The sequence below is a fragment of the Gopherus evgoodei genome, chromosome 8 (genome assembly GCF_007399415.2).
Source record: "Gopherus evgoodei ecotype Sinaloan lineage chromosome 8, rGopEvg1_v1.p, whole genome shotgun sequence".
NCBI lineage: Eukaryota > Metazoa > Chordata > Testudines > Testudinidae > Gopherus > Gopherus evgoodei.
Window position 1 is genome coordinate 29,264,531 of NC_044329.1, and position 15,544 is coordinate 29,280,074.

General features: G+C 41.5%; 1 protein-coding gene across 5 annotated transcripts in view; it reads left to right on the forward strand.

The window, feature by feature from the left end:
- The window catches only part of TENM2 (teneurin transmembrane protein 2), a 1,578,682-nt gene that overhangs the window by 1,418,783 nt on the left and 144,355 nt on the right, over positions 1-15,544 (forward strand). For all 5 annotated transcript variants that reach the window (XM_030572355.1, XM_030572352.1, XM_030572354.1 and 2 more), the window contains one exon: positions 1,491-1,592. In XM_030572355.1, the coding sequence (XP_030428215.1) occupies positions 1,491-1,592 (102 nt within the window). The remainder of the gene's footprint in view (positions 1-1,490; positions 1,593-15,544) is intronic.

Below are 15,544 nucleotides of genomic sequence, written 5' to 3' on the forward strand. Positions count from 1 at the left end.
GAAATGTAGTTTCTCTGTGAACTCCGACTCCCAAAGAATCAATGTGTGACCTTGAGCAGGTTACTAGATCTCCCAATATCTCAATTTCCCTGTCTGTGAAATGAGGTTGATACTCACCTATGTCAGGTGAAGTTTGTTGTAATCACCGTTAGGTAGTATTTTAATTCCAAGTGGGTGGAAGACAAAATCAAGAAAAGAAAAAGAAAACCAAAAGGTTATTTTTAAAAACCTAGATCAAAACCATATTTTAAATTACAGTTTTTGAAATGCAATAATATTGAGTAAACATAAGGTTCAGAAATGTTAATGTGATAGGTTGTCACCCCCAGGGTGAAGCTTGGAAGCCATTGGAACCTCTGTGCCCTCAACCCATTCAGCTGGGTTGGCCTCCCACACTGCTCTGCTGGTGATACCCATCCAGTCCCCACCCACCCCCACCCCCCGGGGACTATCACCCAACTCAACAGCGAGTAGCACCACACACCCAACTGAGTCACATGAGTGCTTTACCAGCAGCCAATTTCCCAGCTCCCCAGCATTGCACCCCTACTGGAGTATAAACCCAGAATTATACAGTCTTGCACTGGACGGGTATCTGTACTGTATTGGTTAAGATAAAACATAAAACAGGTTTATTAATTACAGAACGATACCTTTTAAGTTTTTATAAGTGATAGTAAACAGATCAAAGCAGGAAATTAAACGAAATCGCAATTTCTATCTCATACAGACTAGATAGGATTTGAATCAGCAATATTATGCAAGCAGGTTTTAGCTTCCTTACACAGACAGGGCTTTCTTCTTTCTCACCTGGGACCCCCTTCTGCAGTCCAGTCTTTGTTCCTTCGGTGTTTCCAGGTGTTGTCTGGTAGAGGAGTGAGTCCTAGGTATGATGTCATAGTTTTTCCATATGGCGGGAACCCCTTTGTTCCAAGCCAGATTCCCAGCCCAGTTTGTGGAAAAGTACAGGTACCAAAATGGACTCCAGTATCATATGATTTGGTCACAAGCCCTTGCATCCTCCTGATGAGTCATGGCTGTTGCCCATAGGCTAACTGAAGGAGGATAAGCTTTTCCATAGGCCATTGTCTTTGCTGATGAGCTCTGTCTAGCTTCTTCATTGTTGTACCTGAAAGGTTAGTTGTGGATGTTTCCAACTTCACAACAATTTTTAGTAACACATACATAACAAAATGTTATAACTTCATATACAATGATAGCACATAGAATCCAACAATATATTAATATTTAGCAGATCAAGACTTTTAGAATGATACCTCACAAGGCATACACACAACATATCATAATTATATGGCAGTGGCGAATATAGGGTGCCTCGATGTCACAGTAAATATGTAGCATTTTTTTAAAAGTGACTTGTCATTATCAAGTTGAATGCAAAACTTGCACTGGATGTACATTCAGCACTAGCTTTCTTTCTGCAGCCAAGAACAGGAGTAACTAATGTGTCTTTGATGTCTGTCTTTCAGATTCAGTGCAGGATTGTCCACGTAATTGTCATGGGAATGGCGAGTGTGTATCTGGAGTCTGTCACTGTTTTCCAGGATTCCATGGTGCTGATTGTGCTAAAGGTACCATTTACCGTATGTTAATCATTATTCTGCAGTGTGTGGTAGGTTTTAATATGGGAGTGGATCTCCAGAACAGGTTAGTTACATGGATTCTATTGAGATCCAAGAAGTAGATTTTATATATATATATATATATATATATATATATAATGGTGGAGTTAAAGCAGTTGATATATAGATATAGATATAGATATAGATATAGATATAGATATAGATATGGCAGAGTTAAAGCAATTGGTCAAGTGAAAATAATGCTGTATTGCTGATGAGCCTGGATAAGCATAGCTGTGCCAAGATAGGTAGGAAAGAAGAATTTATTAAAAAGAAAAAGCTTCATTTCCAGTAAAAGCAGCTGAATTACCATCAATGCTTTCTGATTATCATTAATTTACCTGTAATAGAAGACTGAGCATCTTCTTTACTTGTGCATTTTATATATTCTTTCTGGCCTACGCATGTTTCTAATTCATAAAGGGTTTTTTTTATCTTGTAATCTTTTAAAACTGTGATACTTACAGGACTTTCAGAGAATGAGAATGAGGGATTTATATTCAGAGAAGTATAAAAATATAAAAGGAAAGTATAAAAATAACCCTATTCTGGAGACTTATTTTAGTGAATTAACACTATGAGGTCCAGTGTCACAATTTCAAAAGCTAACTACAAATGTAAAGCACATCCATGGATGGATGATATTGCGGTGTTATGTAATAAATGCTTCTAGCTATGGGGTAGGTATTTTTGAGGGGTAGTGTTTCTGGTAAACATATTAAACTACAAAAAATACAGTTCAATTCATGTTCAAGGTCTGTCAGACACAAAAAAGCAGAAAGCTGAGAATCAAGGAAGATACTCTTGGCTTAGCCTAGCTACTGCAATAGGAGCAATAGTGTATATAATCAACTGCTCTGCGGAGATCCCTGTAATTCGTGGGCATGGTGATTGTTATTTTAAAACAGGCTTCACTCTCAATTTCCTGGTTTGTGTGGGATTTAGTCACACTTTCAGTACTGTGTGTTTGGGAATGTTTTCGTTGGAGTGAGCGTTCATTAATGTTCACAGGGGGAAATATGTATTTTGGATACTATTTCAGATTCAGTGATGACCCTTAAAAATATGCCCATTTTGCCCTAAATAAATTAATAAGTATACTTCAGTACTAGCCTTGTTATTTATACTTGTTGTAGGGAATACCAAGGTGACATTATTATCTGAGACATTAAGATAACTGGCAAGTTTTACAAAGGAAACCACTGTATATATTCAAAGCATATGGCATTACTGTGTGTGCTGTACATGCATATTGACACTAGTGCACGTTTATTTGTTGTTAATCTGTGAAAAAATGTGTGTAGTACCTTCATGCTTCACTGCCACTCTTTAGACATCTCCATCTTGGCCATTAAACATCTCATGTGCCTTCTGCATTATGCAGCAATAATTCTATATTACTTTTGGTGTAGGGTTCTTTCATCATCTGCTTTAATACTGTACTTCAAATTTATGGCAGAAAACACTGTTTGTTCAGGCTCCATCAGACTAACAGTCATATTCTAGGACACTTGTAAAACAGTTATATCTCAATAAGTCTACTAGCACCACTCAATCAACACATAATGCCTCTCCCTATCTTTGCTGCTCTCTTCCATGTGTTGTATCTTTACCCTTTCAAAAGCACAAGTATAATAGTAAGTTTCATGAATTCTGAGAAGCCCTTAATTTCTTTCCCCTTTATTAATGTTTGTAGTTAAACACCATGGACTATGTTTTTAGGGGCAAAATGTGTATGCATGCAAACTTCACATGTACATGTGCAGATAGATACACATACAGTTACTGGTCTGGAACAGACCAACAACTGTAGGGTTGTACACATGTGTGCATTATGAATATCTCACCCGTTGAACATGCCTTTTAATATCTTCATTCATTTTGTATAGATTTTTCTGTCTACTTCAGTGGATACTGTATGTGAGAGCCATTTGAGAGAGCAGAATTTAAAATTAGGATTCTGTGTAATGTTAAGCTTAAAATAATAACATAATATACTGAAGTAAATTAGTTTTAATGAAAGTAGCCTTAATCTATTAGTTCTGTTTGTAGATAATATGTTTTCAAACTGATTTTAATTTCTGAATTCCCTAATACTATATTGTGATAGTATAATTCCCAAATTTGAAACTTAGCATCCAAAATATGGGTACTAGCATGAATTCCACTAAGCTTAATTACCAGCTTAGATTCTGTAGCGCTGCCACCAATCAGGAATTTCAGGGCCTGATACCCCCTGGTCCCCCCAAACCATTCCCTGGGAACCCCCAAGATCCAGATTCCTTGAGTCTCAAAACAAAGGGGAATAAACCATTTCCCTTCCCCCTGACAGCAACGCTTGGAGTCCCCATTGCGGGTGTGTCACTTTAACCTTCATTAAAGCCAATTAATCCACCGTGTGCGTGTGGGCCTCGTCCTTGCAGAGCATCCAGGCATGCAACAGTAGCTGAAGTATGGATTAGGGGGTTCCTTGAACAGCTGTTAGAGCTTGATTCATGCAGTAATACAACAACCTAACAGCTTCATATAGGGGTGAAAATCATCTCTGTTACAGAGGGCCAGTGCAAGGCCTTTCGCAATATCTAACCCCACTTAGGGGGTTTGCAAGTGGAGTGACTGCCCAGGAGTGCCTGCACACCCCGTATATGCCATGAAAAGGGTCATCACACCATCCTCCCATAGTTTGTGGTGGAAGGCCACAATGGGACGGGCTCGTGGAGGGACCACAGATCCAACTTTTGTGTATCCAGTGGCCCCAGCACTTGCCATGCAAGAATTGCAGCTACTAGCACAAGCCATAGGCTGGAATATTAGCCCTGGCCATGGATTTGAGTGAAGGTGGCTTTTACCTCCCCAGTACTCAGGCTTCATGTGAGTAGGGTGACCAGATCGCTAGAGTGAAATATCAGGACACATTGGGCGAGCTGCGGAGTGAGGGGAGGGAGAGACAGACACAGGCGCACAGCCCCGACCAGAGCCAGAGGCACACTGGTCCACCTGGCCTTGTGCTACCAGCGTGCCCCTTCCTGGTGGGCCCATGCTGCGCCACACAGCTCCCCTGCCCAGCGCCCCTGGATCCACTATGCCGAGCGCCCCCCTACAACTCTTCCACCACAAATGCACAGTGCTGTGTACACACACCCTGCCCAGCGCCCCCCTCCCCATAGCCCCACCACAGCTGCCCAGCATCCAGCGCAGAACCCCCCACTTGCTAGTTTCCTAATACTGATTTCCCCTCCCTTCCTTCCTTTCTCCCTCTCAGTGCCCTTCCCCACAGCCCCACCACCACACCTACACAATGCCCCACACAGACCTGCACTGCCCAGTGCCCTGACACACACAAACTTCCCCCACTGCCCAGCACCCTTCACACCCTCACAGCCCAGCAACCCCCACACACCTCCCAGATGCTCACTCTATCACACCCTGCCCCCTTCCCTGGCTGCGCTCACCAGCCCTGCTGGGAGGTCTCTGGCTCCTAGGGTGAGAGCAGCAAGGGGGGTCTCCAGATTCTCCACATGCTGCACCCGCCATAAGTGTGAGCTCCGTGGCTCCCATGGGCAGGGAAAAGTGCCAGTGGGAGCTGCTGGAGCCGCAGAGCGGGGCTTGCAGGAGCCAGCAGCACGCAAGGGCCCCCCACCCTAAGAGCCAGAGGGACCTGCCATGGGGTGAGCTGGAGAGTCCCGGTGGTGCTCACCTGGGATGGCTTCCATCCCGGGAAGCATGTGGCAGGCTGGTCCCCCTGGCTCCTAGGGTAGGGGTCGGATCAGGTGGGGGAGCAGAGGGCTCTCTGCCCACTTCTGGTGCCTGCAAGCCCCGCCCCTACAACATGTGGCACTCTTGCTGGCGGGCGGGCGGGCACCGAGAGCTGCCCCAGGAAGCAGTAAATGGCAGCGCCGCGGCTGCGGTCCAGATGGTCCCCAATAGTGGAACAAAGGGCATCCTGACCGATGTAAGTTCAGGACACGGGACAAGTCCCCTTAAATCAGGACTATCCCAATAATATCGGGACGTCTGGTCACCCTACATGTGAGTGGATTGGATTTCACCCATAGCAGAGAAAGCTAATACCATTATGGATCCAATCCTGACATTTATGCTCAATCCTCCACTCCGGCAAAATTCCCTTTAAAATCAATGGGAGTTTAAGCTGACTAAGACTTTCATTTACCATATGAAAAATTCACATTTTAAGTTTTAATCTCAAGTGATTGAAGCACCACAGAAATATAAAAGCTTTTAACTCAGAGGATAATTCAGTGGGTGTGTGTCTGTCTTCAAAATATGTGTTTGCTTTAAACTGGTGCAGAAGCGGCCATACACTGAACTGTATTGCTGGTAACTTCATAAGTGGTAACATGTCCTTAAGTATTAGTCATAAAAGTGCCCAATGACAGAGAGACAAAATAGTGTCAAGGAGGAATTCGGGGAATATGCACTTTGTAGAGCCATGATTATATTACTTTGACACTGTGTTACATTTATTTTGTGTGTTTAGTTGTATTTTTCCATAATTCCCATGACGCCCCTTGGGAGGTGTTAAACACATCTTCTTCCTCACCTTAACAGACCCTAATGCTTTTTCCTGTTCCTGTTCTAACACTGGTTTAGCTGCTTTCAATTGGCCAATGCCCCTTGCTAAGTCAATAAGAAGGCATGATTCCTTCTGCCCTGCTTTTTGAGATTTGCAGTATTTGTTGCTGAAACAACCAACTGATCTAGGATCTTTGAAGTGTATCAAACTTACTATAACTTGTTTTACTCTTATAACGTTTTGAAGGGCATGTAAATTCTCTTACCTCAGGAAAAAAAAGTTTATCCAAACCCATCGTCATACAGTTTTGCAAATGTGCTGTTATTCATATCTCTTTGAATTATACCTTCTAAGGTGAACTTAGAGCTTGCATTATGAAATTGTTTAGCTAAACTCAAAAGGTGAAATTCTGCCCAGACTTGTACCAAATGCAACATCACACAGGGTTCAGATACCATAATGATGAACATGGTATAAACATCTACATAAATGAAAGGATGCGGAATTTGACCTGAACTGTTTGAGAGCTGATGACTGGCATTCTTGATTTGTGAAGAAAAATTAAGAGTCAGCTAGTGATAGCTCCTGATGGTGGCCATTAAGTTGGCATTTAGCAGATAAATTTAGTTGATTATGCAATATAATAAGCAATTTGGATTAATATCTTGATCTAAAATGCTTTTTTTTTTTTTAAACCAGCAATGTGTAGCATGTTTCATCAGTTGCTTCTCCTGTCTGGCTGTAATAGATCTCAGTTATTTATTCTCAGCATTTCCTATTCTTCTTGTGTGGCTTTTTCATTATTTTATTTTCATTCTGTTTGGTTTTGGCTTGCTGGCAAAGGATGGCGCCATTTAAATAAGTATAAATACAAGGGTAGGTTTTTTTCTAAATTATTTTTTTCATTTTGAGCTCTTCATTTTATTATGTTTAAAATAATTATTAAACCCATATAAAATTGTGGCATATTTCTTTTCTTTATTTTGAAAGCATTTGGTATTTCTAATGGTTGCCTTTAGTAAGATAGAAGCTCTTATCATTACGACTCCTTCGCTATTGCATGTGTGCTTTTGACCTGCTGTATAAACACTGAACAGGTTAGATACTAAATAATTGGGTGAATAAGTAGCTACTAACTACTGAAAATGACAACTCCTGCTGCCTATGGTTGTCATTGAAGAAAAATAATGGTAATATTACAAAACATAAACTGTTTCAATTAGAGACTGGTGAAACTGTTTTGGCACTCTCTGAACCTGGGGTTATTCAGAGACTTTTAGGCAGAGCAGGGATTTTCCTTTATGCAAATAACAAGCCCCATGCCAACAAGTAGGTTGCCTGGCCTTGCCTTCCTAATCTAACACCCAGAATACTCCCATTGAAAATAAACATGTATGGGAGGGATTGCAGTGTGAAGTACTTGAAGGTGAAAGGGCATATGGCTGATTTATTGATCACGCAGTTCATTTCTGCACTATATATCAGACAGAGGCCATCTCTTTTATCTATGGTGAGTGAGTGATCATCTGTCTGTGCTAATGAGTAGCCCTTCTTAACATTTCCTTTGTATAGGATTAATGGAAAAGATACTTGTCTTCTTAATTTGATCTGAAATTATAGGAGTGAATATAGAACAGGTGCACCAAAGACCCCAGGCCATTCAGGGGAAGTGGATGGTGTGTGACAGAATAGCTTTGGCCTCTTGCCTGTCTGGCTGATGCTCCTTTACTCTGTGAGGGAGAAATGTTCAGTCCATGTATAACGCTACCCCATTCACTGCCTGTGGTGTGTTATTCAACTAAATCACTTCAAATTGGCACATCAACAAAACAGGAGTCAACAGGAAAACAAGAGTGTCCAACAGTGAAATGCTGTTTGTGGGATCAGCAGAGCTAGAACAGGAAAGAGGCCAGAGGCAAGGAGAGTTGGAAGGATGGTGGAAGGAGACAGAAGTGACAAGAGGGGAGAGGGAGGAAAGGAGAAAGAGTAGTCGGAAAAAGCTTACTGCCAAATACATTCCATGAGCTCACAGCTCAAGAAGTGTCTCAGCATGTGCAATATATTTGTCAAATAGGTACTATTTCTTTTTAAAATGCTGTATTCGTGATTTGCAGCCAACACATACCCCACAACCAAGGTACTGGGCTGACCACATACAGCATATTCAGCTTCCTTCTTACCATCTCTTCTTATGTCTGTCTTTTGGTATTTCTTTCTGTATCCACTGCAATAGCAGCTGCAATGTGAGTCTTTCATTCCTTGCTTTTTGATCTCACTGTGAACTTATGCAGCCTCCAAACTCTTACCAAGTTAAGACTGGCTACTTTTAGTTATGTGCCTGTTCTGAAGTTTTAGCCTGTGTGAATCAGCAGTTGATGGCGAGTGCATTATACATTTCCAAATCCTCCTCATGCTAATCCCATATTTTGTCAGCTGATTTTTTGCATTCCTAGCAGATGAGCAATACCACTGGTTATCATGAAAAGATCTCCAGGTTCAAGCTACAATGGTGCTTTTAGTGAGAGTTTTCCCTTTCACTGTGAGTTTCTTCCCAGTTTCACGAGTGCTGTCTGCCCTTAAAAAATTTCATCATTTGCATCATTAAAATGTCTTTTACTCCATTAAACATGCCAGATATAACTGTAGAACAAATAAATTGACTTGCAGCCCAGCTTGATAGTTACGGATGGTCACTGGCATGTGTCAACTGTTTCATGGGCTTTGTGAAATGAGTTTGTGGCCTTAATCCAGTTCCTAGTGGACAGGTGTCCCCACCATAAAATCCAGCATCATGGTTGCCAATCTAAACAGATGCCAAGAACTAAACTTATTCTTAGGAGTGATCACTGCAAAACCGGGCTAAGGCACACAGCCAGTCAATGGCAGAGCAAGGAATAGAACCCAAGAGTTCTGACTTTTAGTCCTTGGATCTCACCCCAACACACATGGATTTTACTGAATATTAAAGGTTAAAACAGGGGACTGGAAAGTCAAGACTTCTGAGTTCTATCTATAGCTCTACTATTGACTCCCTGTCTGACTTAAGGAAAGTCACTCAACTTTCTACATTTCAGTTTACTATTCTTCAAGAACACAATACCTGACAGGGCCATTGTGAACATTTATTAATGTATGTAAAGTGTATCATGTATGGGGAAAGTATAGTTGTGACACTGGTGCACAGATTATGCTGTAGGCCGTGCAAAAAAGACTTAAAAAGCCTTCCATCACTGCATTGCCAATAAATGGTATTTTTGGAAAAGGATGATTACCAGCTTCCAGCTTCTAGCCTTGTGAAGGTCTGAGGTAACAGTCTTTAAAGTGACTACAATTTAGGCATACAAAAACTATTTTAGGTCTTCAGTTTTAGAGGTTTCTATGACCTTCCTTGAACTCTGAGTTGGACTCAGCATAACTAAAATCCCTGGCTTTACAGGCAGAGGAAATAGCCTTTTTTAAAAGCTTTCTAAAACTTTTCTTAAATAGTTTTTCTGTAACCCATGTGATATATACACAATACATCATGATGTGGTATATGATTTTATTAGCATTCCTTTTGGATTACCTTTTCTCAAAGCTTCATCATCTGTGAATATAGTGGTCATTCCAAACTCATGCCAATAAAATATTTATATCACACCATACTATCATACATTCCTTGTATGTGCATGTGCATGGTGATTTGCAAGACTGGAAGTGGACTGGAAGTGGGCATATTCCCTTTCCCAAAGAGTTGACAGTGAGAGGACAAGAGTACATGTAATGGGGGCAAGCATGTTGTTGTTGAGGAGAGTTAATAGGAAGGCCTGCTGGAATAAGAGGAATAAAGAAGGAATCGGAGGCTGAGAAAGAGGGCACTTGTCAGGCAAGAAGTTTGGATCTTTGAGGGTAGCATACCAGTATCTACTGACTCAAAGCTGAGAGTCAAAGAGATAGTAGGGTAAGAGAATGGGAAGGACTGACTGGGGGAATTATAGCAAATATATAAATTGGCATAAGATTATACATAGAATTATACACTAATATTATATCCTATAGTGCAGTGTGTCTTGTGTTGTCCATATTGTCAGATGCCATAGTTGGCCACCACATGGGTAGGTGAAAAGTAATGAGATTGTATGACATGGTGGTTCTCTGATTCCAGAGTGTTTCCATCCCAAGCAGCACATCTGCTTTTGCATTTCCTCAGTAGTTAGCAGGGGCGGCTCCAGGTACCAGCACACCAAGCGGGTGCCTGGGGCAGCAAGCCACGGGGGGCGCTCTGCCGGTCGCCGCAAGGGCAGCAGGCAGGCTGCCTTTGGTAGCCTGCCTGCGGAGGGCCCACTGGTCCCATGGCTTCGGCGGACCTCCCACAGACTGCCGCCTAATTCGTGGGACCGGGGACCTCCCGCAGGCAAGCCGCCGAAGGCAGACTGCCTGCCATGCTTGGGGCGGCCAAATACCTAGAGCTGCCCCTGGTAGTTAGGCATCTTACTTTCAGGGTTAGAGACTGAGGCCAAAGACTCTGCAACAGAATTACCTTGCTTTATGCTCGTTCCTTTAAAGTGGGACTGAGGTACATTGGCTGGCGAGTGTCAGAAAGTTTGTGCTGCTGTTACTGATGCTTGAAAGCTTCTGGAAACACTGGTAAAATGTCCTCATTAACAGTTTTTCCATGGACAGCATTGTAATAATAAGATTTTCAGACTTATTAAAAGGTGGACAAGATGCACCCTCATTTGTTCTTTCTGGGTCTGATCCAAAGCCCATTAAGTCAATAGGAGTGTTTCCAGTGACTTCAGTGTGCTTTGTCTCAGGGCTTGCTCCCTCCCCTATATGCATGTATGTGTACATTCGAAAGCTAACATTAATGTTCATGTCAATGGATCCCCTGTGGTTAAGAGCTTTAATAAGGTTCCCAATGCATGAGAAGTGGCATCCCATGTTTGGAGATACCTGGGATTTTCCAGACCATATCAGCCCTTTTATGATGAGCTAAAAATATTTTCCCAGTGCTATGTATCTTCAGCTAAAGTCTGAGAATCATCATGCTGCAATAACCATGCTTTGCAAGGCTATGCTTTACTCACTGTGATGTAAGGGCTTTCCTCTTGTGTACTTAACATTGCTTAAATGTAGTTTATTTTTGTGTTTAATTGTCTTAGCTTACCTACTGGCATTACAATCTGAATTTTGTTTTCTTTTCAAGTTACATTGTCTCCATAGCCTTGCACTGATATATATTTTTTTCCTTTTAGTTTTGACTCTTTCTCTTTGGGCTTCTATGTGGTGTCATCTTGAAAACTCTGTGAATGATGCTAAATGTCATTGAAGCAAATGGTGGAGTCGCATTCATTGTTGCAAATTAAGCAACAAAATTAAGTTGCTGTGCCAACTCCCTATATGTTTGTCATATCTAAGTAATAGGAACAGTCCTGAACCAAACCCCCCAGATCTGAATGTCCCTGATCTTTAGAGAAGGTAAAATCTGAATTTGAATCTAGACTTGACTCTTTTTGGCTTGGACCCATCTACATTAAACACCAGTGCTTCCAGTTGAATTAAAGTCAGCTGCCAAACTGCTTTACTTGCTCAAATGAAATTATTTTGCTGCTCAAATTTAGCAGAAAATTTCAATACCTGAAGCAGGTTTATATGTATGGAACTCAGTAACTTAAGCATCTTTCAGTTAAACCATCTTTGGTAACAATAACATATATAACATGAATTAAAATGAGACCCAAAGCATTTTGAGAATATTTTGGTATTAAATACCTAGAAGTTATACTGACAAACCCACCTCAACTCTATTCAGCCTGCTGCTGCAGTTCAGTTTAGCTGTAGCCAGACTGCTGCCTCAGTTTAGGCTGGCTTTAGCGAGGCAGGCCTAACGAGAGCACAGTCACAGGAGCAGCTATGATATAACTAAGGGTTACACATTCTTCACTTGCAGGTTAGCCAAAATGTTATCTAAAATATTTAAAGAGGCACCTCTTTTTTTCCCTGTCCTTTTCCAGGTGTGTGTTGAGCTTTGCAATGGTGAGTCAGTGCATGTCTGTTGTAGAACTGTAAGGAGGACTTAAGGCATTGTACATTGGGCAAGGGAGTTCAGTTATTTAACTTTTCTTCTCTCTCTTCTTTCCTAGAAGCTTGAAACCTCATCTGTTTTTCACCCTCATTGGCTGTCTGTACTGGAAGAGCAGTGGAAGTGTCCAAGTTTAGATATTTTAGATATCCCTTCCTCCTCCCTCTTTTCAAGTAATGAAGTTAACAGAGCTCTAACTTAGGTTCCCAGGTGCTTGCCTGTGACAATTGTCTGTTTCAACTTCTATTTTCCCCAAATGCTCCTCAGTGGAGGATAGAAAACACTATTTCTTGCTGCATACATTCCTGGGTTTTATCAGCCAAACAGTCGCTGTTCCGAGGATTCTCAAAGCTGAGGACCAATGTTAGTGCTCACCAGAGATGACTTAGTTGGGGATTGGTCCTGCTTTGAGCAAGGGGTTGGACTAGATGACCTCCTGAGGTCCCTTCCAACCCTAATATTCTATGATTCTATGATCATAAATGAAGTTTGAAAGCAGGAGTGCTTGTATTAGTGTGATATTTGGACCCTGTATCACCTGGTTTCAAATATCAGCTAAGATGTTCCCTTCCCTTTCCCAGTCCCCAAATAACTTTCAATTCCAATTTTCCCCTGCCTGAAACCCTTCCGTAGCAGGTCAGCACCCTTGTTTATCCCTGGACACTTCTTTAGAGAAGATAGTGGCATCTCCCCCATGCAGTTAGGGGTCCAACTAGATCTTCAGAGGTAGCTAGCTGCATTACCTCTCCTCACTTCATCTTGCTGAAGGCGGCAGGTAGGCTCCCACCTCCTCAATCTACCATTAAATATGGGATCAGGCACTGGACAAAGGATATTTGGTCCACATTTGCCTCACTGAATAGCACAAATATTTGTCATATTTGGATGGTTTTTTTATTTGTCCATTGCTAGGGACTGGTTTATTAGTGATTATTAATTGTATTACTGTAGAACCAAGGAGCCCTAGTCATGTACCTGGACCCCATTGTGCTAGGTGCTGTACAAACACAGACCTAAAATGATAATCTCTGCTCCCAAAGAGCTTACAACATAAGATTTGTTATGGGTCCATAATGATTAGTCCCAGTGTACAGGGTGCAATATTCCACCTGATAACCACATGTGTGGAGATACACTCATCTTTGTGAGCCTGTTGTTTACATTATAATATCTATAAGCAAATCAGCCATCTAATGGTGGTAGATAATTTGTAGGACATTGCAGGAAGGGATTGCAAAAGCTTTCACTCTGACACCTAAGATCACACCGACAATAATAATGAGAAAAATGGTGACCTCTTTGATAAATTTTGGCCAAAGCAAAAGCTTCCTGAGCATTCAGAAGGATGTAAATATTCATTATGTAATTAATGCTGCTCAGTCACTTCTTAAAAAACCCTAGAATTTTTTTGTAGAGCAGCTTAAGTACTTATCGATTGAGAACTTTTATAAGTCTCAAAATGGAGGCAGCCCCATATCTCTACAGGTATTTTAAATGAATTGAATTAATCATAGGCTTAAAAGTCTCTAGCGATCTTCGTTAGCTTCCCTGGGTTTAATTAAAACATCTGTGCGCTTTTAATTTATCGATTCATCCAACTCATATGTCATGTTTTTAACACACCCCAGCATGCTCTGCATCATTTTTAACCCAATTTCCACTTAACTAAAGCAATTAAATTCACCCCGGATTAATTAAAGCATCCATACTTTAGTGCTTAAGTCAGCGTGTGCTGCTTTCCCCACATGGTTTCTGAATGTCAGAGATTTGACACACCTGATGAGTTTTTTGTCCTTCTGGAAATTTTTCTGTGAGTCCCTTTCTTGCTTACTAATGTGCAGTTTGACAGAACTAGAATAGAGAACTTGGTAAGCCTTAAGCCTGGACCACAGAACTAAAGACTTGTAGATCATGGCTGTTGTGAATGATCATGCATTTTGAGTCTCTGTGCATACTTGTTTCACCACAGCCATGTCAGAGTCCCACAATCTGGCATCGTATTTGGTTAACAATGACAGCAAAGCTTTTTACCTAGCCAGACCAAAGTTTAAGTTTTTTTATATCTCCTGCAACAGCTGATGACATTTCTAAAACTAAAAGAGAGAGGGAGCATTCCTTAAACTTCCTTAGGTGTTAGTGAAACAAGAAAACACTGAATCTTGAACTGGTATCTTAGTGGGTAAGTAAAGGGAGAAGTAGTTTTCAACTCTTGTCACCCAAATCTTGAGCTGAGCGTTCATTGCAGTTCAGGATATGGTATACAAAAGTTGCTTAAAGTCAATTTGGCATTTCCCTGATCCTGGGTTGATCTGTGCCGGCAAACTCCTAAACGTAAGTACAAGCAGCCTGAAGGCTCCTTGAAGTTGTGCCATTTGCCAGCAGCCCTAAGGAGCCGTTAAAACAGCTAGCTGTTTCCAGGGCATAAGGACAGTTCAGCCATTCCCGTTATTTCCTGGACACATACCCTTCACCAGATGGATGGAATAGCTGGAGAAGAGGGATCTTGGGGCCACTCAATCTAAGGATTCCCCTATACTGTGGGGGATTCTCTAGTGAACAGTTATGTCAGATTTAGAGCAGCTTTGTTTCAGGGGAGCAGCACAAAGATAACCTAGTATAGCCTGGGATCTGGCCTTATATCTTATTTTACATTTTCACATCTATACAGGTACCTTCGATAAAGCTCTTTGTCCAGTTACGGGTCAAAATATGCACCTGGTTGATTAAAATGGGTCTGAGCAGAATTCAAGAGAGCCTGTTTTGTCAAACAAAACCAGCAGCCGCTGAGGTCCCTGCTCCTGAAGTCCCCATACCTGAAACATTGATTTCTCTGATTCCTTTTGATCTCTGCTTTTTAGCAAGCACTAGATCAAGCAAAACCACCTTTGTACCACCTTTTTGATGTTTTCAAACAGGTTGCCTAAAGTCAGGCTCCTAAATAAAAGTGGGCTGAGAATTGCAGCTTATACTGATTTCAGTGTCGTTAGTGGGTGCTGAGTTTTTGAAAATGAGGCTACTTACATTCAGGAACCTAAATAAGTTTTAGGAGGCTAACCTTAGGCATCCAGGTTTGGTCTACATCTAAATATGGAGGGCTTTGATATATGACTGTAGGACTAAATTCAGCCCTAGCATTAACAAAGTATAACTCCACTAGCTACACAGAAGTTTCACCTATTTACATTAGGGCAGAATTTGCCCACTAGGATTCATATAGAGATAAACTAGAATATGCCATTGAAATGTTTCACTTGGGTTGCTAAGGAAAAAACCAAGAAGGAAACAGGTAGTAGAACCTTACTG